Source organism: Protomyctophum parallelum (genome assembly GCF_964188405.1).
Source record: "Protomyctophum parallelum genome assembly, chromosome: 6".
Lineage (NCBI taxonomy): Eukaryota > Metazoa > Chordata > Actinopteri > Myctophiformes > Myctophidae > Protomyctophum > Protomyctophum parallelum.
Genome location: NC_139701.1, coordinates 29471425 through 29495524, shown reverse-complemented (window position 1 = coordinate 29495524; position 24100 = coordinate 29471425). Strand labels below are relative to the sequence as shown.

Here is a 24100-nt window from a genome sequence, read left to right as displayed (position 1 = left end):
TCTCTCTCTCTCTCTCTCTCTCTCTCTCTCTCTCTCTCTCTCTCTCTCTCTCTCTCTCTGCTGTTACCTCGAAAATACAACGGTTTTACGGGGCTACCTGTCCGGGCTTTGGGGCGAGCCTTCTCGTATTCCCGATGCTTATGTTTGGTGATAATTTTACAACAAGCATGTTTTTTTCAACATCTTCATTCACAGACAGAGTAGGATAATACTGTGTTCACTTATATATATTATATTTAATATATATTTAATATATTTAATATTTAATTGCAAACAAGGCTCCCCTAAACTGTCACAGCCTTCACAGGGCTGATAATGTGCAGGTTGGCGGCAGCGTCTAGTGAGCTAATCTAGTGAGCTAATTTAAGACTTCCGGTGGACGATCTCTTCAAAATAAGAGTACCCTCTAGAGTATTGAAAAAAAGTTTAATTTGCACATTAAAACTACAAATTAAGCATTTAAATGATGCTATATGATGCTATAAGACACACATTATGTTTCTGTGTAAGAATAAGTAATTAAATCCTTATAATAATAATAATAAAGTTATCTAAATGGATAAATGCTATTCACTGGAGTGCATGGACTTTATAAAGTGGACACTGGACAAAAGACGGCTCCGCAAGGCAACTATCTGGACATACCCACGCGTTCGGGGAGATGTCCTATACCACACCCCACTCTCCACTAAGCGGGAGAGGTGTAAAATTCACAGCAGCAGACCTTCTACTGGGGTCAAGGCTGACAAAAAGTACCGTTTCCGGACCCAGAATGGACACTGGACAAAAGACGGCTCCGCGAGGCAACTATCTGGACATACCCACGCGTTCGGGGAGATGTCCTGTACCACACCCCACTCTCCGCTAAGCGGGAGAGGTGTAAAATTCACAGCAGCAGACCTTCTACTGTGGTCAACGCTGAAAAAAGTACCGTTTCCGGACCCAGAATGGACACTGGACAAGGAGGCTTCCGCGAGGCAACTATCTGGACATACCCACACGTTCGGGGAGATGTCCTCTACCACACCACACTCTCCGCTAAGCGGGAGAGGTGTAAAATTCACAGCAGCAGACCTTCTACTGGGGTCAATGCTGACAAAAAGTACCGTTTCCGGACCCAGAATGGACACTGGACAAAGAGGCCTCCGCGAGGCAACTATCTGGACATACCCACACGTTCGGGGAGATGTCCTCTACCACACCACACTCTCCGCTAAGCGGGAGAGGTGTAAAATTCACAGCAGCAGACCTTCTACTGGGGTCAAGGCTGACAAAAAGTACCGTTTCCGGACCCAGAATGGACACTGGACAAAAGACGGCTCCGCGAGGCAACTATCTGGACATACCCACGCGTTCGGGGAGATGTCCTGTACCACACCCCACTCTCCGCTAAGCGGGAGAGGTGTAAAATTCACAGCAGCAGACCTTCTACTGGGGTCAATGCTGACAAAAAGTACCGTTTCCGGACCCAGAATGGACACTGGACAAAGAGGCCTCCGCGAGGCAACTATCTGGACATACCCACACGTTCGGGGAGATGTCCTCTACCACACCACACTCTCCGCTAAGCGGGAGAGGTGTAAAATTCACAGCAGCAGACCTTCTACTGGGGTCAAGGCTGACAAAAAGTACCGTTTCCGGACCCAGAATGGACACTGGACAAAAGACGGCTCCGCGAGGCAACTATCTGGACATACCCACGCGTTCGGGGAGATGTCTTGTACCACACCCCACTCTCCGCTAAGCGGGAGAGGTGTAAAATTCACAGCAGCAGACCTTCTACTGTGGTCAACGCTGAAAAAAGTACCGTTTCCGGACCCAGAATGGACACTGGACAAAGAGGCCTCCGCGAGGCAACTATCTGGACATACCCACACGTTCGGGGAGATGTCCTCTACCACACCACACTCTCCGCTAAGCGGGAGAGGTGTAAAATTCACAGCAGCAGACCTTCTACTGGGGTCAATGCTGACAAAAAGTACCGTTTCCGGACCCAGAATGGACACTGGACAAAGAGGCCTCCGCGAGGCAACTATCTGGACATACCCACACGTTCGGGGAGATGTCCTCTACCACACCACACTCTCCGCTAAGCGGGAGAGGTGTAAAATTCACAGCAGCAGACCTTCTACTGGGGTCAAGGCTGACAAAAAGTACCGTTTCCGGACCCAGAATGGACACTGGACAAAAGACGGCTCCGCGAGGCAACTATCTGGACATACCCACGCGTTCGGGGAGATGTCCTGTACCACACCCCACTCTCCGCTAAGCGGGAGAGGTGTAAAATTCACAGCAGCAGACCTTCTACTGTGGTCAACGCTGAAAAAAGTACCGTTTCCGGACCCAGAATGGACACTGGACAAAGAGGCCTCCGCGAGGCAACTATCTGGACATACCCACGCGTTCGGGGAGATGTCCTCTACCACACCACACTCTCCGCTAAGCGGGAGAGGTGTAAAATTCACAGCAGCAGACCTTCTACTGGGGTCAACGCTCAAAAAAGTGCTGTGCCTTGGGGCATTGACATGAAATCACTTTCTCTACGCAAGCTAAGTCAGGTCAAGGAGTTACCTCTAGCTTTGGAATGGGTGTCACTTGTGTGCGTTGATTGCATCTGTCTGTGCATTTATGCATTTGTTTGTCCTGACGAAACTTGATTATTTCTCGACTGTTTATTTTCTCGTATGACACGACATAGAAACTACTTGTGACTACTGTCTTTGTGTGCTGTCGAGCGGATGTTCTTTGCATCAAAGGTATAGCCTGCTGTGTCATTCGATTCATTTGTCCAGATATGCCATTTATGATCTTTAAGGATGTACAATGACGCATATGGTGGCCTGTCGAAAAATACACACATACTGGTCAAAGCATACTCATTTTGGTGGTACAGACAGGATAAATTGAACGTTTTTGGAATTTTTGTGCCAGCTCTTAACAGGAGAAGTAAGGTCTGTGGGCTGTTAATTACTTCATATGTTGATAAGCTCTTTTCCTGCTGACATGTTTCACATTGTTCAGATTGAGCAGGTAATATTTGTGCAATAGTGTCTAAGATGCCTTTTTGTGACACGTCAAGTGGCTGCACTATGAATTGTGACATGTTCTTTGTAGATGGTAAGGCCTTGTCACCACATTGAGTACAACTATACAGACTAAGACTTTTCAGGCAAAGCAGGTCATCTCCAAGGAAAGGAGACCGAAGTGTGTATTCTACAAAGCTGTTTAATATGGTGCATTCTTCTGTCCTAGAACATTTCTGAGACACTAATGACACTGATGTGTTGGCTAGATTGAATTTCTCAAGTTTCCGTCTAAATGTTGAGTCCTGCGCTGCTGCTTCTTCAAGCCGTGTGTGACATTTTTTGATAGCAGATGTCTGTTGTAGAAATGTTAGAATTGGTAATGGTATAGCTTCACACATATTGTCATTTAGACTTTCATTGCATAAAACCACATCATCATCATCTTCTTCCAAATTGTCCTCCGTTATTGTTCTGTTAATTGCTTTCAACTGTCCAGGCACAGAATGTACAGATGTCTGTATGTTTTGCTTGAACAACTGTGTGGACACCACACATACTCAACCAAACTACTAGTTTGTGTATAAAATCTAATGGGTCATTGTGCATTCCTAAGGCCAAGTAAGATGCTATTCACTAGTTGTTGAGTGACACTACAGATTGTTTTGCAATCAAATGTGTGACCTGGATTTTGAAAAAACGCTTGAATGAGAGCTGCTAAATTCCCCGGCATAGATGACAACTGAACCATCGAAGTAGGTGTCAATGGTTTCAATTTATCTTGTACTACTTGTAGATGCAGTATACCCACGCGTTCGGGGAGATGTCCTGTACCACACCCCACTCTCCGCTAAGTGGGAGAGGTGTAAAATTCACGGCAGCAGACCTTCTACTGAGGTCAACGCTCAAAAAAGTGCTGTGCCTTGGGGCATTGACAATTATTTAATTAACGAATTAAATAACCTTATTTTATTCTGAAGGCAACCGGATGTCTTAAATTAGCTAGCTCTCAGACAGGAAATTCTAAATTAGCTCATAAGACGGAGCCAAATATCTGTCTGAGAGTGGAGCCTGCCTGGCAAATTACATGGGGGGTCCTTTTTGTGGGCTTGGCCGAAAGTGGGCGTTACCAAAAGGTGGGCGTGGCCATGGCCGCCAGAAGTCTGTCAGATTTTGACAGCTTCAAATTAGTGTTAAACATAATATAACCCAATTGACTCCAGTCCTCTCTGTTTAATATATCTATAATGAAACTATATAAACTATGCATATACCATGAAGTGCTATGACTACTAGCTCTGGTCCATAGCTCTAATGCGTTTCATTTAGAGCTATGTTACTCTAAACTTCCCCGCTCGCATGAATGCAGACCAGCCTCTACTCTTTGGCGTAAATAAAAAGAACGTTTTTGCTACACATAAAAACAAAGGCGAGTTGTGTCATTAGAAAGTCTACTTTGGTAATTGGTTCTAGTTCTAGTGAACAGAAATAATAAATAAATAGACTTGGTAACCTAACTGTAGGGAGTGCAAACACATTAAAGAACCTGGGGGTTATCATCTATGAAAAGGCAACACAATGAGCAGAAAATAAAAATGAACCATGTAAATACAACAAATTGAGCAGAGCACTGCAGGGAGTTGAACCCCATTCCGGTAAACCAGAAGTACCACAACCAGTGCCTTGGTTTTTGTTTTGTTTTACGAGGTCCATTCGTTGAAATGTAAATGTTGCATTGCAACGGTAAAGTAATTTCACAATTGACATTGTAGGCAATAATTAATAACGGTATGGCACCAGGCCAAAGCCATGGGGATAGAGTATGTTTTGCACTCTGAGTGAGTGTGTGTGTGTGTGTGTGTGTGTCCGTCAGTTTGTTAACAGCTAATCTCCAGCACCATTAACCCGGTCGATGCCAAATTTTGCACACACACTCCCTGGATGCCAACGATGAACCTCTGTCCCAAATTTTCCAGAACGGCCTGTATAGCACCACACATTTTTGTATGCCCTCCGAGACTATGGACTATAGCCTTTCGCTTTTCCGCGATTTAACCTTTTTTCAAATCGTGAACAATGATGAAGAATCGCGCACTATAGCATGCCACTTAATGACCTTGGGGTCATCAAGGTCATTGATATTGATCAATAACCTTGAGCAGTATAAATGACCTTCAATAAGACTAGTAAATGACCTTGACCAGTATAAATGACCTTGACAAGTACAAATGACCTTGACCAGTATAAATGACCGTGACCAGTATATGACTGACCAGTATAAATTACCTTCATGAGACTAGTAAATGACCTTGACCAGTATAAATGACCTTCATAAGACTAGTAAATGATCTTCACCAGTATGAATTACCTTGACCAGTATGCGGTCCGTGACCATGGACTATAGCCTTTCGCTTTTCCTTGATTTTCACCTTTTTTTTAAATCCTCAACAATGATGAAGAATCGCACACAATAGCGCGCCGCTCAATGACCTGAGACCATGGACCAATGAACCATGTAAATATAACACATTGAGCAGGGCACTGCAGGGAGTTGAACCCCGTTCCGGTAAACCAGAAGTCCGACACCAGTGCCTTAGTTTTTGTGTTGTTGTTCATTTACAGGTCCAGGTGTGCATACGCATGTGCGCCTGTGCGTGTGTAGGTGCATTTGTGCATGTCTGTGCACGCTTCAATGACCACTGTTGGACCCCATGGGGATCAAGGACCTCAGGGAGCCACCCATAATTCACAACGGTCACAGCGAACTCTGTTGCATCACAACTGGTGGCCAACAGTCGTAACCAACACCGCCACCGACCCACAGGAGAATACCATCGCACAGTGGTATCAGACCAACCACAATCAGCCAGCCCTCAAACCAAACCCTTCGACCTAGAAGAACTCGAAACTGCAATGGGAAAGTTGAAACCCGGAAAAGCAGCAGGGATTGATGACATACTGGCAGAAATTATACAGCACCTGGAACCTAACGCAAAGACCTGGCTCGTAGGGATGCTGAATACATGCATGGCACAGAAAACCATCCCTTCTGTCTGGAGAACGGCCAAAGTGGTTGCAATCCCTAAACCTGGCAAAGACCCATCATCCCCAAAGAGCTACCGACCCATTTCCCTCCTCTGCATCACCTACAAGAGAGGCTGCTACTCCAACGCCTCATGCCACTCATAGACACCAAACTGACTAAAGACCAAGCTGGTTTCCGTCCCGGCCGCTCCTGTGCTGGACAGAGCTCAACCTCACCCAACACATTGAGAATGGGTTTGAGGGAAAACAAATAACTGGAGCAGCAACTGGAGGGCGAAGCAAGCACGCAGGCAGCTTGTGCCTGCCTGCCTGCGTGCGTGCCTGCCTGCCTTCCTCATGTGGAAGCTGCGTAGTTGAGTTTGTGTGTGTCTTTCTTTTTCTGTCTTTCTTTCTTAGGACGAAGATCAAGGTAGACGCCGTTGGAAGGCTCAACACAAGCCGATGCCCCTAGAGATCCATCCCAAAGCTTCCCTCAGGGAGTCCAGCAAGCCAGCTAGCCAGCAAGCCCGCCCAGTCAGCCAACGCAGCCAGCCAGCTCCGCCAGTCAGCCAGTGTAGAAAGTCAGGCTGCCAAGCCAGCGCACATCAGCCCTTGCAGTCAACCATTGTAGCCATACCAGCCTTGCTCAGTCAGCTCAGCCAGGCCTCTCTCGAGGCCTGGCTCTCTGTCTGCCTGGCCCGGTCTGCCCCGCCCTGCCTTGCAGCAACAGAACCAGCCTTGCTGGCAAGCCAGCCAGCTCAGAATACGAGCTCAGCAAGCCAGCGCAGCTGGCAAGCACGCAGTTAGTCTAAACCAGTTTCAGACTGGCAGGCCAAGGCAGACAGACAGGAAGACCGAGGCGCCTAGGCAGGCAGACAGGCCAGGAAGGCAACAAAGTGCAGGCAGGGGGACTGTCCGGCCTAAGGCTGCGCTGCAAGGGTTGGAGCCTGGCCAGCTCCTGCTGGTCTAGACTGAGTGGCTGTGGCTGCACAGTAAGGCTGCGGTAACCTAGTCTGGGCTTGCTGCTGCACTGGCTTGCTCAGCTCGCATTCTGAGCTGGCTGGCTTTCCAGAAAGGCTGGTTCTGTTGCTGCAAGGCAGGGCAGGGCAGACCGGGCCAGGCAGACAGAGAGCCAGGCCTCAAGAGAGGCCTGGCTGAGCTGACTGAGCAAGGCTGGTATGGCTGCAATGGCTGACTGCAAGGGCTGATATGCTCTGGCTTGGCAGCCTGACTTTCTACACTGGCTGACTGGCTGCGTTGGCTGACTGGGCAGGCTTGCTGGCTAGCTGGCTTGCTGTGCTCCCTGAGGGAAGCTTTGGGATGGATCTCTAGGGGCATCGGCTAGTGTTGAGCCTTCCTATGGCGTCTACCTTGATCTCCGTCCTAAGAAAGAAAGACAGAAAAAGAAAGACACACACAAACCCAACTATGCAGCTTCCACCTGAGGAACCGAGACGCAAGAAAAGAACTGAGCGTCACTTGGGATGGTCACAAACTCTCCAACCATACCCACCCCATGTATCTTGGAGTTACACTGGACAGGACACTCTTCTTCAAAAAAACACCTGGAGAACACAAAAGCCACGGTCAACACCCACAATAACATCCTGTGAAAACTAGTGAACTCCCAAGTGGGGCGCAGACCCACAAACAATCCGTGCAACTGCCATGGCCCTGTCTTTCTCTACAGCAGAGTATTCCTGCTCAAGCTGGAGCCGATCACGTCACACCAAATTGGTCGACACAGCCCTAAATGACACCTGTCGCATCATCACGGGATGGGTCAAGAAAACACCTGTCCCGTCCGTGCCTTTATGCGCTAGCCGGCACCTCCCCCCGCACATCAGACGACTGTGTAACGCTCAAGATGAATGGAAAACACAGGAGATAGACAGTGAAGTCTGGAATTAAATGATAGAGAACACCTCACACACACAGTTTCCTTTCGTGGCTGTTTACATTCGAGGGTCGCCGGTCCTCTCAAACGGAACAGTTTAACGTCATGCCCAGGACGAAAAGATATAGAGAACACCATAATGACAAATGACAAATAACAGCAGGAAGGCATGGGCCACAATCCACCGTCTTGGCAAAGACCACACCACCCATAATTCACAACGGTCACAGCAAATTCTGTTGCATCACAACTAGTGTAGGTATTGGATGGAGCCCGCACACCACAGGTATAAGAAAGACGTGATGCAGAGGAGGGAAATGGGTCGGTAGCTCTTCGGGGATAATGGGTCTTTGCCAGGTTTAGGGATTGCAACCACTTTGGCCTTTTTCCAGACAGAAGGGGTGGTTTTCTGTGCTGTGCATGTGTTCAGCATCCCCACAAGCCAGGGCCTTGAGTTAGGTCCCAGGTGCTGTATCATTTCTGCCAGTAGGTCATCAATCCCTGCTGCTTTTCCGGGTTTCAACTTTCCCATTGCAGTTTCAAGTTCTTCTAGGTCGAAGGGTTTGGTTTGAGTGATGGCTGATTATGGTTGGTCTGATACCACTGTGCGATGGTATTCTATGTGGGTCGGTGGCGGTGTTGGTTACAACTGTTGGCCACCAGTTGTGACCAAGACCGCCACCAACCCACAGGAGAATACCATCGCACAGTGGTATCAGACCAACCACAATCAGCCAGCCTTCAAACCAAACCCTTCGACCTAGAAGAACGTGAAACTGCAATGGGAAAGTTGAAACCCGGAAAAGCAGCAGGGATTGATGACCTACTAGCAGAAATGATACAGCACCTGGGACCTAACGGAAAGACCTGGCTTGTGGGGATGCTGAACACATGCATAGCACAGAAAACCATCCCTTCTGTCTGGAAAAAGGCCAAAGTGGTTGCAATCCCTAAACCTGGCAAAGACCCATTATCCCCAAAGAGCTACCGACCCATTTCCCTCCTCTGCATCACCTACAAGCCTATCCCGTCACACCAAATTGGTCGACACAGCCCTAAATGACACCTGTGGCATCATCATAGGATGCATCAAGACAACACCTGACCCTGTCCCAACACCTGTTTACATTCGAGGGTCGCCGGTCCTCTCGAACGGAACAGTTTAACGTCATGCCCAGGACGAAAAGATATAGAGAACACCAACATGAAAAATAACAGCAGGAAGGCATGGGCCACAATCCACCGTCTTGGCAAAGACCACACCACCCATAATTCACAACGGTCACAGCAAACTCTATTGCATCACAACTGGTGTAGTTATTGGATGGAGCCCGCACACCACCAAAAAAAAGAAAAACAACATACTATAGTATGCCCTCCGTGACCATGGACTTTAGCCTTTCGCTTTTCTGCAATTTAACCTTTTTTCAAATCCTCAACAATGATGAAGAATCGCGCACTATAGCGTGCCACTTAATGACCTTGACCAATATCAATGACCTTGAGCAGTATAAATTACCTTCAATAAGACTAGTAAATGACCTTGACCAGTATAAATGACCTTGACAAGTACAAATGACCTTGACCAGTATAAATGACCTTCACCAGTAGAAATGACCGTGACCAGTATATGACTGTGACCAGTATAAATTACCTTCATGAGACTAGTAATTGACCTTGACCAGTATAAATGACCTTTAGAAGACTAGTAAATGATCTTCACCAGTATAAATGACCTTTAGAAGACTAGTAAATGATCTTCACCAGTATAAATGACCTTGACCAGTATGCGGTCCGTGACCATGGACTATAGCCTTTTGCTTTTCCTTGATTTTCACCTTTAAAAAATCCTCAACAATGATGAAGAATCGCACACTATAGCGCGCCGCTCAATGACCTGCTGAGACCATGGACCAATGAATGAAATACAACACATTGAGCAGGGCACTGCAGGGAGTTGAACCCCGTTCCGGTAAACCAGAAGTCCGACACCAGTGCCTTAGTTTTTGTGTTGTTGTTCATTTAAAGGTCCAGGTGTGCATACGCATGTGCCCCTGTGTGTGTAGGTGCATGTGTGCATGTGTGTGCACGCTTCAATGACCACTGTTGGACCCAATGGCGATCAAGGACCTCAGGGAGCCACCCATAATTCACAACAGTCACAGCGAACTCTGTTGCATCACAACTGGTGGCCAACAGTCGTAACCAACACCGCCACGACCCACAGGAGAATACCATCGCACAGTGGTATCAGACCAACCACAATCAGCCAGCCCTCAAACCAAACCCTTCGACCTAGAAGAACTCAAAACTGCAATGGGAAAGTTGAAACCCGGAAAAGCAGCAGGGATTGATGACATACTGGCAGAAATTATACAGCACCTGGAACCTAACGCAAAGACCTGGCTCGTGGGGATGCTGAACACATGCATGGCACAGAAAACCATCCCTTCTGTCTGGAGAAAAGCCAAAGTGGTTGCAATCCCCAAACCTGGCAAAGACCCATCATCCTCAAAGAGCTACCGACCCATTTCCCTCCTCTGCATCACCTACAAGAGAGGCTGCTACTCCAACGCCTCATACCACTCATAGACACCAAGCTGACTAAAGACCAAGCTGGTTTCCGTCCCGTCCTGTGCTGGACAGAGCTCAACCTCACCCAACACATTGAGGATGGGTTTGAGGGAAAACAAATAACTGGAGCAGCAACTGGAGGGCGAAGCAAGCACGCAGGCAGCTTGTGCCTGCCTGCGTGCCTGCCTGCCTTCCTCATGTGGAAGCTGCATAGTTGAGTTTGTGTGTGTGTTTCTTTTTCTGTCTTTCTTTCTTAGGACGAAGATCAAGGTAGACGCCGTTGGAAGGCTCAACACAAGCCGATGCCCCTAGAGATCCATCCCAAAGCTTCCCTCAGGGAGTCCAGCAAGCCAGCTAGCCAGCAAGCCCGCCCAGTCAGCCAACGCAGCCAGCCAGCTCCGCCAGTCAGCCAGTGTAGAAAGTCAGGCTGCCAAGCCAGCGCACATCAGCCCTTGCAGTCAACCATTGTAGCCATACCAGCCTTGCTCAGTCAGCTCAGCCAGGCCTCTCTCGAGGCCTGGCTCTCTGTCTGCCTGGCCCGGTCTGCCCCGCCCTGCCTTGCAGCAACAGAACCAGCCTTGCTGGCAAGCCAGCCAGCACAGAATACGAGCTCAGCAAGCCAGCGCAGCTGGCAAGCACGCAGTTAGTCTAAACCAGTTTCAGACTGGCAGGCCAAGGCAGACAGACAGGAAGACCGAGGCGCCTAGGCAGGCAGACAGGCCAGGAAGGCAACAAAGTGCAGGCAGGGGGACTGTCCGGCCTAAGGCTGCGCTGCAAGGGTTGGAGCCTGGCCAGCTCCTGCTGGTCTAGACTGAGTGGCTGTGGCTGCACAGTAAGGCTGCGGTAACCTAGTCTGGGCTTGCTGCTGCACTGGCTTGCTCAGCTCGCATTCTGAGCTGGCTGGCTTTCCAGAAAGGCTGGTTCTGTTGCTGCAAGGCAGGGCAGGGCAGACCGGGCCAGGCAGACAGAGAGCCAGGCCTCAAGAGAGGCCTGGCTGAGCTGACTGAGCAAGGCTGGTATGGCTGCAATGGCTGACTGCAAGGGCTGATATGCTCTGGCTTGGCAGCCTGACTTTCTACACTGGCTGACTGGCGGAGCTGACTGGCTGCGTTGGCTGACTGGGCAGGCTTGCTGGCTAGCTGGCTTGCTGTGCTCCCTGAGGGAAGCTTTGGGATGGATCTCTAGGGGCATCGGCTAGTGTTGAGCCTTCCTATGGCGTCTACCTTGATCTCCGTCCTAAGAAAGAAAGACAGAAAAAGAAAGACACACAAACCCAACTATGCAGCTTCCACCTGAGGAACCGAGACGCGAGAAAAGAACTGAGCGTCACTTGGGATGGTCACAAACTCTCCAACCATACCCACCCCATGTATCTTGGAGTTACACTGGACAGGACACTCTTCTTCAAAAAAACACCTGGAGAACACAAAAGCCACGGTCAACACCCACAATAACATCCTGTGAAAACTAGTGAACTCCCAAGTGGGGCGCAGACCCACAAACAATCCGTGCAACTGCCATGGCCCTGTCTTTCTCTACAGCAGAGTATGCCTGCTCAAGCTGGAGCCGATCACGTCACACCAAATTGGTCGACACAGCCCTAAATGACACCTGTCGCATCATCACGGGATGGGTCAAGACAACACCTGTCCCGTCCGTGCCTTTATGCGCTAGCCGGCACCTCCACCCGCACATCAGACGACTGTGTAACGCTCAAGATGAATGGAAAACACAGGAGATAGACAGTGAAGTCTGGAATGAAATAATAGAGAACACCTCACACACACAGTTTCCTTTCGTGGCCGTTTACATTCGAGGGTCGCCGGTCCTCTCGAACGGAACAGTTTAACGTCATGCCCAGGACGAAAAGATATAGAGAACACCATAATGACAAATAACAGCAGGAAGGCATGGGCCACAATCCACCGTCTTGGCAAAGACCACACCACCCATAATTCACAACGGTCACTGCAAACTCTGTTGCATCACAACTGGTGTAGGTATTGGATGGAGCCCGCACACCACAGGTATAAGAAAGACGTGATGCAGAGGAGGGAAATGGGTCGGTAGCTCTTCGGGGATAATGGGTCTTTGCCAGGTTTAGGGATTGCAACTACTCCAGCCTTTTTCCAAACAGAAGGGATGGTTTTCTGTGCTATGCATGTGTTCAGCATCCCCACAAGCCAGGTCCTTGCGATAGGTCCCAGGTGCTGTATCATTTCTGCCAGTATGCCATCAATCCCTGCTGCTTTTCCGGGTTTCAACTTTCCCATTGCAGTTTCACGTTCTTCTAAGTCGAAGGGTTTGGTTTGAGGGCTGGCTGATTGTGGTTGGTCTGATACCACTGTGCGATGGTATTCTATGTGGGTCGGTGGCGGTGTTGGTTACAACTGTTGGCCACCAGTTGTGACCAAGACCGCCACCGACCCACAGGAGAATACCATCGCACAGTGGTATCAGACCAACCACAATCAGCCAGCCCTCAAACCAAACCCTTCGACCTAGAAGAACTTGAAACTGCAATGGGAAAGTTGAAACCCGGAAAAGCAGCAGGGATTGATGACCTACTGGCAGAAATGTTACAGCACCTGGGACCCAACGCAAAGACCTGGCTTGTGGGGATGCTGAACACATGCATAGCACAGAAAACCATCCCTTCTGTCTGGGAAAAGGCCAAAGTGGTTGCAATCCCTAAACCTGGCAAAGACCCATTATCCACAAAGAGCTACCGACCCATTTCCCTCTGCATCACCTACAAGGCTATATGAGAAGCTGCTACTCCAACGCCTTGTTGCCACTCATAGATACCAAGCTGACTAAAGACCAAGCTGGTTTCCGTCCCAGCCGCTCCTGTGCTGGACAGAGCTCAACCTCACCCAACACATTGAGGATGGGTTTGAGGGGAAACAAATAACTGGAGCAGCATTCAGAGATCTCTCTGCTGCCTACGACACTGTCCAACACCGCACAATGGTCAGGAAAAGCCTCCTCAACAACAGGCGCTTCTATGTCCAGTTAAATGACCAGAGGAGTAAATGGAAAGCCCAAAAGAACGGCCTCCAACAAGGTAGCGTGCTCGCCCCCCTCCTTTTCAATATCTACACAAACGACCAGCCACTACCCAATGCCTAATGCCAGCGTTTCATCTACGCCGACAACCTCTGCATTACGACCCAACAAGCAGACTTCCAGAAGATTGAGTCTGTCCTTGAAAGTGCCCTCCAAGAAATGTCAAGCTACTACAATACAACCACCTGAAACCCAACCTATAGAGAACACCTCACACACACATTATTTCCTTTCGTGGCCGTTTACATTCGAGGGTTGCTGGTCCTCTCGAACGGAACAGTTTAACGTCATGCCCAGGACGAAAAGATATAGAGAACACCAACATGTCAAATAACAGCAGGAAGGCATGGGCCACAATCCACCGTCTTGGCAAAAACCACACCACCCATAATTCACAACGGTCACAGCAAACTCTGTTGCATCACAACTGGTGTAGGTATTGGATGGAGCCCGCACACCACAGGTATAAGAAAGACGTTCTTTGTTGAAATACTGACAGCGTTTCGATCCATTTGATCTTCATCAGGTCATGTGTACACAAAACATACACTTTTATACTAAGGGAGTGCCCCCATTAAACAATCAAAATACCACATTTTGGTGCCCCTCCCATCACTGCAGGTGTGACACGTCAACCCTGAGTGAGTAGGTGGGGACCCAGACATATTGATGTAAATATAGTCTGTTCAGAAATTGTAGTGCCTCTCATAGAGCTTGTAGGTGATGCAGAGGAGGGAAATGGGTCGGTAGCTCTTCGGGGATAATGGGTCTTTGCCAGGTTTAGGGATTGCAACTACTCCAGCCTTTTTCCAAACAGAAGGGATGGTTTTCTGTGCTATGCATGTGTTCAGCATCCCCACAAGCCAGGTCCTTGCGATAGGTCCCAGGTGCTGTATCATTTCTGCCAGTATGCCATCAATCCCTGCTGCTTTTCCGGGTTTCAACTTTCCCATTGCAGTTTCACGTTCTTCTAAGTCGAAGGGTTTGGTTTGAGGGCTGGCTGATTGTGGTTGGTCTGATACCACTGTGCGATGGTATTCTATGTGGGTCGGTGGCGGTGTTGGTTACAACTGTTGGCCACCAGTTGTGACCAAGACCGCCACCGACCCACAGGAGAATACCATCGCACAGTGGTATCAGACCAACCACAATCAGCCAGCCCTCAAACCAAACCCTTCAACCTAGAAGAACTTGAAACTGCAATGGGAAAGTTGAAACCCGGAAAAGCAGCAGGGATTGATGACCTACTGGCAGAAATGTTACAGCACCTGGGACCCAACGCAAAGACCTGGCTTGTGGGGATGCTGAACACATGCATAGCACAGAAAACCATCCCTTCTGTCTGGGAAAAGGCCAAAGTGGTTGCAATCCCTAAACCTGGCAAAGACCCATTATCCACAAAGAGCTACCGACCCATTTCCCTCTGCATCACCTACAAGGCTATATGAGAAGCTGCTACTCCAACGCCTTGTTGCCACTCATAGATACCAAGCTGACTAAAGACCAAGCTGGTTTCCGTCCCAGCCGCTCCTGTGCTGGACAGAGCTCAACCTCACCCAACACATTGAGGATGGGTTTGAGGGGAAACAAATAACTGGAGCAGCATTCAGAGATCTCTCTGCTGCCTACGACACTGTCCAACACCGCACAATGGTCAGGAAAAGCCTCCTCAACAACAGGCGCTTCTATGTTCAGTTAAATGACCAGAGGAGTAAATGGAAAGCCGAAAAGAACGGCCTCCCACAAGGTAGCGCGCTCGCCCCCCTCCTTTTCAATATCTAAACAAACGACCAGCCACTTGAAACCCAACCCATCAAAAACCCAACTATGCAGCTTCCACCTGAGGAACCGAGACGCAAAAAAAGAACTGAGCATCACAAACTCTCAAATCATACCCACCCCATGTAACTTGGAGTTACACTGGACAGTTTAACGTCATGCCCAGGACGAAAAGTTATAGAGAACACCAACATGACAAACCCTACACTTAAACCCTCTATATTTAATAAAAAACAATTCTGGACAGGAATCCTGTATTGCAGGGGTGCCCAAAAGGTACATCGTGATCTACCAGTAATCACAAAGGCTGTGCAGGTAGACCATATGGCATGCCCCTGTATATAATCTATCACTTGAATTAAGGTGACTTGACACCAGCTCAAATGTTGCACACAAACATCAGTAGCAAAAGTACAAAGTTATTGTGACAGTAATAATTGCTATAGTGTGTGTTCAGTAACAGGAATATTCCTGTCTCTCCAGCTCTTTAATAAATAGAAAAGGGTTTAATCAGGAGTTGTAGTAGCCACAGGATAATCTAAGCGGTGGATATTGCTCTTGTCTTCATGTCTTTATGTATGTAAATTGTCTTGTTGTTTGTGTCAAATGCGTGTATATGTGTTCTGCATATACTTGGCTGCTGTGTTGCAAGATAATGGGAGTTACTGATACTATGGGAGTGAATGGGAGTGAAAGGGAGGTACTGTTACTATGGGACTGATACTATGGGAGTGCATGGGAGTGGATGGGAGTGAATGGGAGGTATTGTTACTATGGGACTGATACTATTTGAGTGAATGGGAGTGAATGGGAGGTACTGTTACTATGGGACTGATACGATGAGAGTGAATGGGACTGAATGGGGTGTACTGTTACTATGTGACTGAATGGGAGTGAATAAAAGTGAATGGGAGTGAATGGGACTGAATGAGAGGTACCGTTACTATGGGACTGTCACTCCAATTCAGAGTGAAAGGGAGTGAATGGGAGGTACTGTTACTATGGGACTGTGTTTAACAAAAAACTGGAGAGACCGGGAGACCTCTGTTACTGAACAAACACTATAGCAATGATTTTGTCACAATATAGAGCTATTTAACACTGTTACTGAACACACACTATAGCAATGATTACTGTCACACTATAGAGCTATTTAACACTGTTACTGAACACACACTATAGCAATGATTACTGTCACACTATAGAGCTATTTAACACTGTTACTGAACACACACTATAGCAATGATTACTGTCACACTATAGAGCTATTTAACACTGTTACTGAACACACACTATAGCAATGATTACTGTCACACTATAGAGCTATTTAACACTGTTACTGAACACACACTATAGCAATGATTACTGTCACACTATAGAGCTATTTAACACTGTTACTGAACACACACTCTATAGCAATGATTACTGTCACAATACAGAGCAATTTAATTTAGGTAACCAAATTGACCCCAATAGTAGATCTTTACACTCTCAATAGTTCAATTGTTGTTAAGCATCTGCTTAATTTCCAAAAAACTACACAATTAGAGAATGTAGAAGATTGCTACTTTTGATCCTTGGATTTTATAATGCTGATTGTAGCATAGCGATAGTGGTTAGTGACTGAGCTTTGTTAACATGAGTGCCCGGGATCGTTTCCCACCAATTTCAAAGAATGTTTGTTGCTTCGTGCCAATTTTCACAGAATGTTTGTCCTTTTACCTACCAGACAATACTCTTCTCACCTCTAGTCGATTATTTATTCAGCGTTTGAGCCACGGACCAACATTTGAGGCCATCTAGTCTCTCAGACCCATTTGAGCCACTGACCACCATTGTGAGAGTCTATTAATGTGAAATGGTGGTCCGTGGCTCAAACATGTTATCACTTTTGAAGTTACTTGTTGTGTTTAGATATGTAAATACTACTCTTTAAAGCCGTGTTTCGGTAGTCGAGTGGGTACTGTCGACGGTTAGTAAACATTGAGGCCGGGCATAGTTGTTTATAAACCTTCGACACTAACCATTCGGCTACTGAAACACTGTTTTACAGTTTCGTACAAACATCATATATAAACATCATAACAAGTAACTTCAAGTGATAGACGTTTGAACACACAAACAACAACAGCGTTAAGTATTAAATAACATTTATCACTTACTTGCTCCGAAGACCGATGGTGACGTGGCACTTCCAAACAAACACTGACCAAACCTACCTCCACGCGTCTCTTCCGTATTTGAGGGCGGCGGCACTTCCTTCCGGTGTGAGGCCACGCCCGCGAGATTTAACCGAGAATCTATTGTAGTCATTGTAGTCATATTGCCCCTACGTTACATCCGGGTCCCTTGGTCCCATCCGCTTCTAATGCAAAATAGCTACATATGAACGCGTGAAACTTTTTTTTTTTTTTTTTTACAATAACGTTATTTGTCAGAAAGGAAGCCATTGAGGGTTAAAATGGGTCTTAATGCTTCCAACTCATATAACTGTCACCAACAACACTTTTAATGATATTACATGAAGCAGACAGCCCTGTGATGAAACCTTTAGCATTACACTGTGGTTAATACGTTTTTATTCACAATGGAATGTTATTGTACTCTTAATATATCATGGTGTAGCACAGCACAGTAGATTCATATTTCAATCGATCTGGGATGTTAAAATTGTGCAAAACTCTGTTCAATGAATGGCCTCTTCTGCTACATTAAAATTACTAAACATTAAACGTTACTTATACCTGTTATTGAGACTCCTATAGAGCATGTTGACATGGATAGCTTGGTTAGTAGTATCTCTGTTAGTTAATGCAGTTTGATTGATTCAATTAATAGCCTATTTTATTAGACAAAAATGTAGAACAGTAGTGTCATAGAGTGGAAAATGCCATTTGGTTTAATGTCACAGAATGCAGTGCCACGTAGAGCAGCATGATAAATGGTTAACTTTATAGTGTGTTCAAAAATGGCAGATCTGCAAGTTCAGTGTCTTGAATGAGATGTGCTGTGAGTTTGCATATCTGCTATTGTCCAGCATAGGACCGTTGCACAGTGAAGTATAGACAAGGCTTTAGGATTTATAAGTCGTTTTTAGAATATAATAGAATATTCACTCCAGTGAATAGCATTTATCCATTTAGATAACTTTTTGATGTTATTTAATTACTTATTTTTACACAGAAACATAATGTGTGTCTTTACAATAACTGTAATGTAATAATAATACTAATAATGTAATGTAATAATTATTAATTAAATAACCTTATTTTATTCTGAAGGCAACCGGATGTCTTAAATTAGCTAGCTCTCAGACAGGAAGTTCTAAATTAGCTCAAAAGACGGAGCCCAGGTTGGCTACGGCTCTGCTACACTACTGACACTTGGCAGTCTCTAGATGGCAGACAAGTCCTGCTCATGTTTAGGGCTTGTTTGTGTACATTTGTTTACGTTAATTAAACATGTAGGCTATGTAAACAAATACACACAAACAAGTTGACCTTCCATTGTGTTGGTAATTTCTTTTATTACCAGTTTTCAAGTTTAAATAGTTTTTACCTTTGCCATGTATGGGTCGATTTTGACCAGTATACACCACAGATGTTATATAATTTAAAAAAAAGTTATCTATTTTCGGAAGTGTGTTCTAATATTAGTCTATTATAGCCAGATAACATCATTATCCATTGTCTTCATTATAGGAAATGTAATGAGTGATTTTTTTATGGATGCTCCGATCATGTTTTTTGGGGCCGATCCCGATCACCGATTGTTTTTCTCATGATCGGCCGATACCTGTACCTTGTACATATAGAGGCACATTTGAATATTTAGAAAATTATTATGTCAAAACCCACGTCAAAACTGTTCCTGTGTGTGTGGGGAGGAAGGGGAGAATGTTTATGCCTGTCACAAGATGCAAAATAATATTATACTATATCTGATTGACTTTTATACCACTTGGTGTAAAAGATCGGGTAAATTGCCGATCACAGATAGGGTAAATTGGCCGATTATCAGAGCATCTCTAGAATTTTTACATTATTAAAATGAAAACAAGCTATTCAACTAGATTAGCCCCCCCCATATATATATATACTGTATATATATATATATATATATATATATATATATATAAAATGTGTTATAGGGCCACGAGAAAACTAAGACGGGCTGAAATTGGCGGCAGCCATCACTGCCCTAACCCATAATAATATTTTAAATTGTGTTTACATGGATTTGAATACATAACAAGTCAGCTATGAGGTGGGGGAGAAAAACATAATATTTTTATAATTTTAGTATTTTGGGCTGAGTTAAATCACGGGTCAAATTTGACCCAGTATCACCAAAAGTGTCAGCTGGTTTCTGGAACAATGCAACAATGTCTCCAGCAGTGACTGCTGAAACAAAGAAGATAGGCCTATATGCTCTTTTCTCCTAACAATACAGCATCACACTGTTACATTATGTGATGGAAATGCCAGTATGTATGGGAAGGACCTAACTAACTACACTGCATCTACTCTCTACTGCCCCATCGGTGGGGCAAACGGTTCTCCAGTTACGTGGATTACAGACGTACTCACGCAAGTAGTATATTTTGGCATGCCTGACAAAGAACTCCATATATGGGCATAAAACGGACACAGATGGAGCTGACCTGTTCTGACATCCAAATATGGAGTCTATGCAGATGTCAGAACATCATTGGGATGTCAGTTCTGTGTCAGGCATGCCCAAATATGAAGTGTTGTGATGTTAGGACAGGCCAGCTCCATATATGGTTCTGGACAACCAACCAGCTATCCGATGGACTCGACACCGGGCACTGCACTACCTGTGTTGGGGGGGGGAGGGGGTCTAGTCATTTATAGATAGACTAGACCGGGCTGTAGAGCACCGAGTCGGTAACGATGAAAGTTGGAGATCCATGCCCCACCCGTCTATGCAATACTCATTGTACCCGTTCTAATATGGAGTGTTGTGATGTCAGAACAGGGCAGCTCCATATATGGAGCATGGGCAGGGGCCCTGTCCAGATGGGGAGAGGCCTTTTGTGGCGGTTCTGGACAACCGTGGGTCCGACCGACTCGACACAGGGCACTGCACTCCCTGTGGGGGTGTGGAACGCGTGTGTCGAATTTGAAGTAGGTGGGGTGAACGGTTCTCAAGTTACGTGCATTACAGACATATACACGTACAGACATAAAGAGACGTGGTGCATTTATAGATACTGCACTAGTGTACATTTACATGATGCCTTTTGACGTGTGCCATTGTCAATAAACCAGAACTATTCACCATAAATATTTTATTTTGACCATGAAAAATAGACTCATACAATAACAACAATACTGTAAATATCAACCCTTCTTCCAGTTTTACAAAACTGTCGTGTTCATCTTTTGTTCCACTGGTTTAAAATGTTCTTCAGTCTTGTGAAATTCTAGAGAATTCTAGAGTTTTCCATTGAAAATAGCAAACACTGAAAAATAGACACATTTCTCACGATATGTAACGTTTCAATTACAGTATAGCACAAAGAAAAGAAATGTATTTTTTTTTTTTTTTGAGGGGGAGGGGGGGGGGGGGTTTGGCTTGTCAATGCTGATCTTTAACCAGTTCTCCTCCACAACAGTAAAGGTAAATTAGTGTTCAAAAAGCATCTCCCACTTCGTGAAATGATCCACAATACCAATCAGTCAGTCCCGCCAATGGGACTGAAATGAATCCTTGCAGCTGCACTAACTTCAAATTCTAGTGTGCTCTGAGAAAGACAATATATCGTAGATTTTCTCTCACTCCATTTGTATCTTCTTTTTTTGAGGGCCTCCAAATTCATATGGCAGCCAGGCCTATGGACTTTTAATGCTGTTTAGAGCACTTTAAACAAACAATGGCAGCCAAGTCTATAGATGTTTGGAAGGGCGTGCTATCCCCATTCAACGTCTGGCTTTTGAAATTACATCATATGGCAACCAAGTCTATCATGGACTTTTTGAATGTTTGTTCAGAGCACTTTAACCCATTTAGGACTGAGGCCGATTTTTGCTATATACTGTAGATAGCAACAAGTACCCCAAAGGAATTCCCGTCCACAACCATTACCAGGCACCCCTCACTTCACATGAGTGTGAGCGAAAACACTTCATATGGCAGTCAAGTCTAGTTTGTTTATAGCACTTTTAACGTGACGTCATGTGGCAGCCAAGTCTATGTACTTTTAATGTTTGTTTAGAACACTTTAAACAAACATTACCAGTAGGGAATTTCTGTGTTAGCCGATACCAATACCGAATACCGACACCAGTGTTGTGATCTTGTGTTGTTTTTATAGCTATCTAGCTATATATCTCGGGTTGTGTTTATAGACTCCTTACTCATATGTGCACTTTGTATTGTGCAACTGGAAAGCAAACTCCACATGCCCCAACATTTTATTTACCTGCCATAGTGTCCACCCCATACCCCTGTGTCGGATCGGTGGTTAGACTGGCATATTCGCCGATACCGATATGACCCGATATGACAAATAAGGGCCGATACAGATACTGTTCCGATACCGATACAGTATTGGGACATCTCTAATTACCAGGCGCCTCTCACTGTACACAAGTGTGATTTTTAAACTCTCCTTCACATTCAGTCTAATGAGTGTCTAGCATCAATCCATTTTCAGTATAAGCTGGAGAGGAGCAGTAGTGTAGTGACTGTAGTCAATGGTAAACACAGCAGCCTGTACAGAATGTATCCACATTTAGCATTTAGCATTTGAATTAGGCCCAATTTGGCTCGATTTCAGTCTAATGCTACTGGGATATGTAGGAGATTATACAATATACCCAACTTCCTTGGCAATGTACAGTATCCACATCCTCATCTATTTATCATTATATCCACCGCATTTCCGTCCATCCGGGCTATGGGACCACACAACAACTACAGGTCCCATAGAACTACGGCATTGCCATCCATACGAACTATGGGAACGCAACGGCGACTGGTAAAAATTCTAATGAACAACTTAAATGTGGTAAAAGTTGAAACTCTCTGCATAATGTTAATGGGCAATGGTCATATACCATTTCAGATCGATTGGTAAACCCACAGAGAAAAATGCATGAGGGCAGTTGTATGGATAGATGGACTGACAAGAGCCTTTGTTCATTAATTTAAGGGTGACCACTGAAAAACAAAGTGTAGGATAATCCTGCTACTATAGCACTGAGTAAAAATTGTGCATTTAAAGCTCAGTAAATAAATCCAATTGAAAATGCAGGCACATCCTCCTCTCTTCCATTCTCTTATCTTACATTCAAGACACCATAGCAGCAATCAGTGAATAGCTAGAATTGTCGGCTGAGGTATTAAACATGCTGCTGCATTATGCTTTATTATGCCTCATGAATCAGCATGAAAACCTGCCCGGCAATACGTTGGGATGGCACAACTTCTGTTTTCTTATGATCGACCTATAATTTGCCTGTAGCAGCTCTGAACTGGGGCAGGTACAATGGAGTAAAGCCATCCACTGATCCTGACCCCAGTGCGGTGGAGTCTGACTCCACAGGGCAGTCCTTTCTGCTTAAAGCTTCGTTTCTAAGGAGCACAATCTTGGCTTCCTCCTCCGCGTTCTCTCTCTCACTCTCCTCGCCCTCCTCTTCCTCTGTAGGATAGTCCATTCCTAGGTAATACAAGTCCTTCTCCTCTCTCATCCCTTCATCCTCCTCTTGCTCCGATGCTTCGGAAAACTCCTCCACAGAGTTATACGAGCGGGAGAGGCGCGGGTCATCCGCCTCCCCGCCCCGGGAACTCTCCAACTCCCACAGGCCTCCGCGGAAAGATCCAGAAATGTCAGAGTTGTTGGCGGAGAAGTTCCCCTCATCGCTGGAGCTGCTGCCGCTGCCATCCGTGTAGCTGTGGTGAGTGGCCTGCTGGTCTCGCTCCGGGTCGCACAGGAGCACAGTGGCATAGGTGACCGAGGACTGGGCGGAGCTTTCTGCAGTTTGAGTAAGGTGGTCTGGTTGGGTGCTGGTTGGCTGGAATCTGGCCACTGGGTCGACGGTAGGGTCTAAGAGGGAAACTTCAATCTCGATACCAACCCTGTCGTTTTCATTGGGCTGATCAAGCCCTGAAATCAACCTCGGTGCTGGGGAGAGAGCTGCCACTTGAGGCATGGCTGTGGTTGGAGCAAGGAGATCAGTCTTTCCCACAATGACGGCTTCTGAAATATTCTCAGAGGGCGACAGCAGCAGTGGCCAGGCTGACACACCCTCGCGGAGGGGGAACAAGTGGTCAATGGTGTCACCCTGAAGGAATGGAACGACATTTCAAATAAAATACATGAACATTGCTCAAAGGCTAATATGAATTTGAATATGCATTTTAAATAGCATTTTCTTTCCTCATTTTTGTCCAAGGTATACAATTCCTAATTCATTAAGATATTTGGGGACACCACCAGCTCATCATTCTCTATTATTGCTTTTGTGTCTCACCTTTTTGAAGTCCAGGTCTTTGGCCCACGAGCAGTTGTTCGGGTTTGGTACGTCCTTCCACACAAACTTCTTCACCCTATAGGAACAATACAGCAGATTCCTCAGTATCCCTCTTTTGAAATCCCACAACACTGTCTTCACAGTCTGTTCAAACACCCACATCAAAAAACAACACATAGCGCATAATACCAAGACAATACAAAAACGATGGCTGAGGGGACAAAACTCCTACT

The 24100-nt window shown here is 46.0% G+C and overlaps 2 protein-coding genes across 4 annotated transcripts in view; one reads left to right on the top strand and one right to left on the bottom strand.

Moving 5' to 3' along the window:
* lurap1 (leucine rich adaptor protein 1) overlaps positions 1–24100 on the top strand; it is a 435521-nt gene that overhangs the window by 44528 nt on the left and 366893 nt on the right. The window lies entirely within an intron of this gene.
* Positions 20956–24100, bottom strand: part of lepr (leptin receptor) — a 65308-nt gene continuing 62163 nt past the window's right edge. For all 3 annotated transcript variants that reach the window (XM_083767148.1, XM_083767149.1, XM_083767150.1), the window contains 2 exons: positions 23868–23943; positions 20956–23678 (listed from right to left, as the gene is read on the bottom strand). In XM_083767148.1, the coding sequence (XP_083623274.1) occupies positions 22842–23678; positions 23868–23943 (913 nt within the window). In that variant the 3' untranslated portion in view covers positions 20956–22841. The remainder of the gene's footprint in view (positions 23679–23867; positions 23944–24100) is intronic.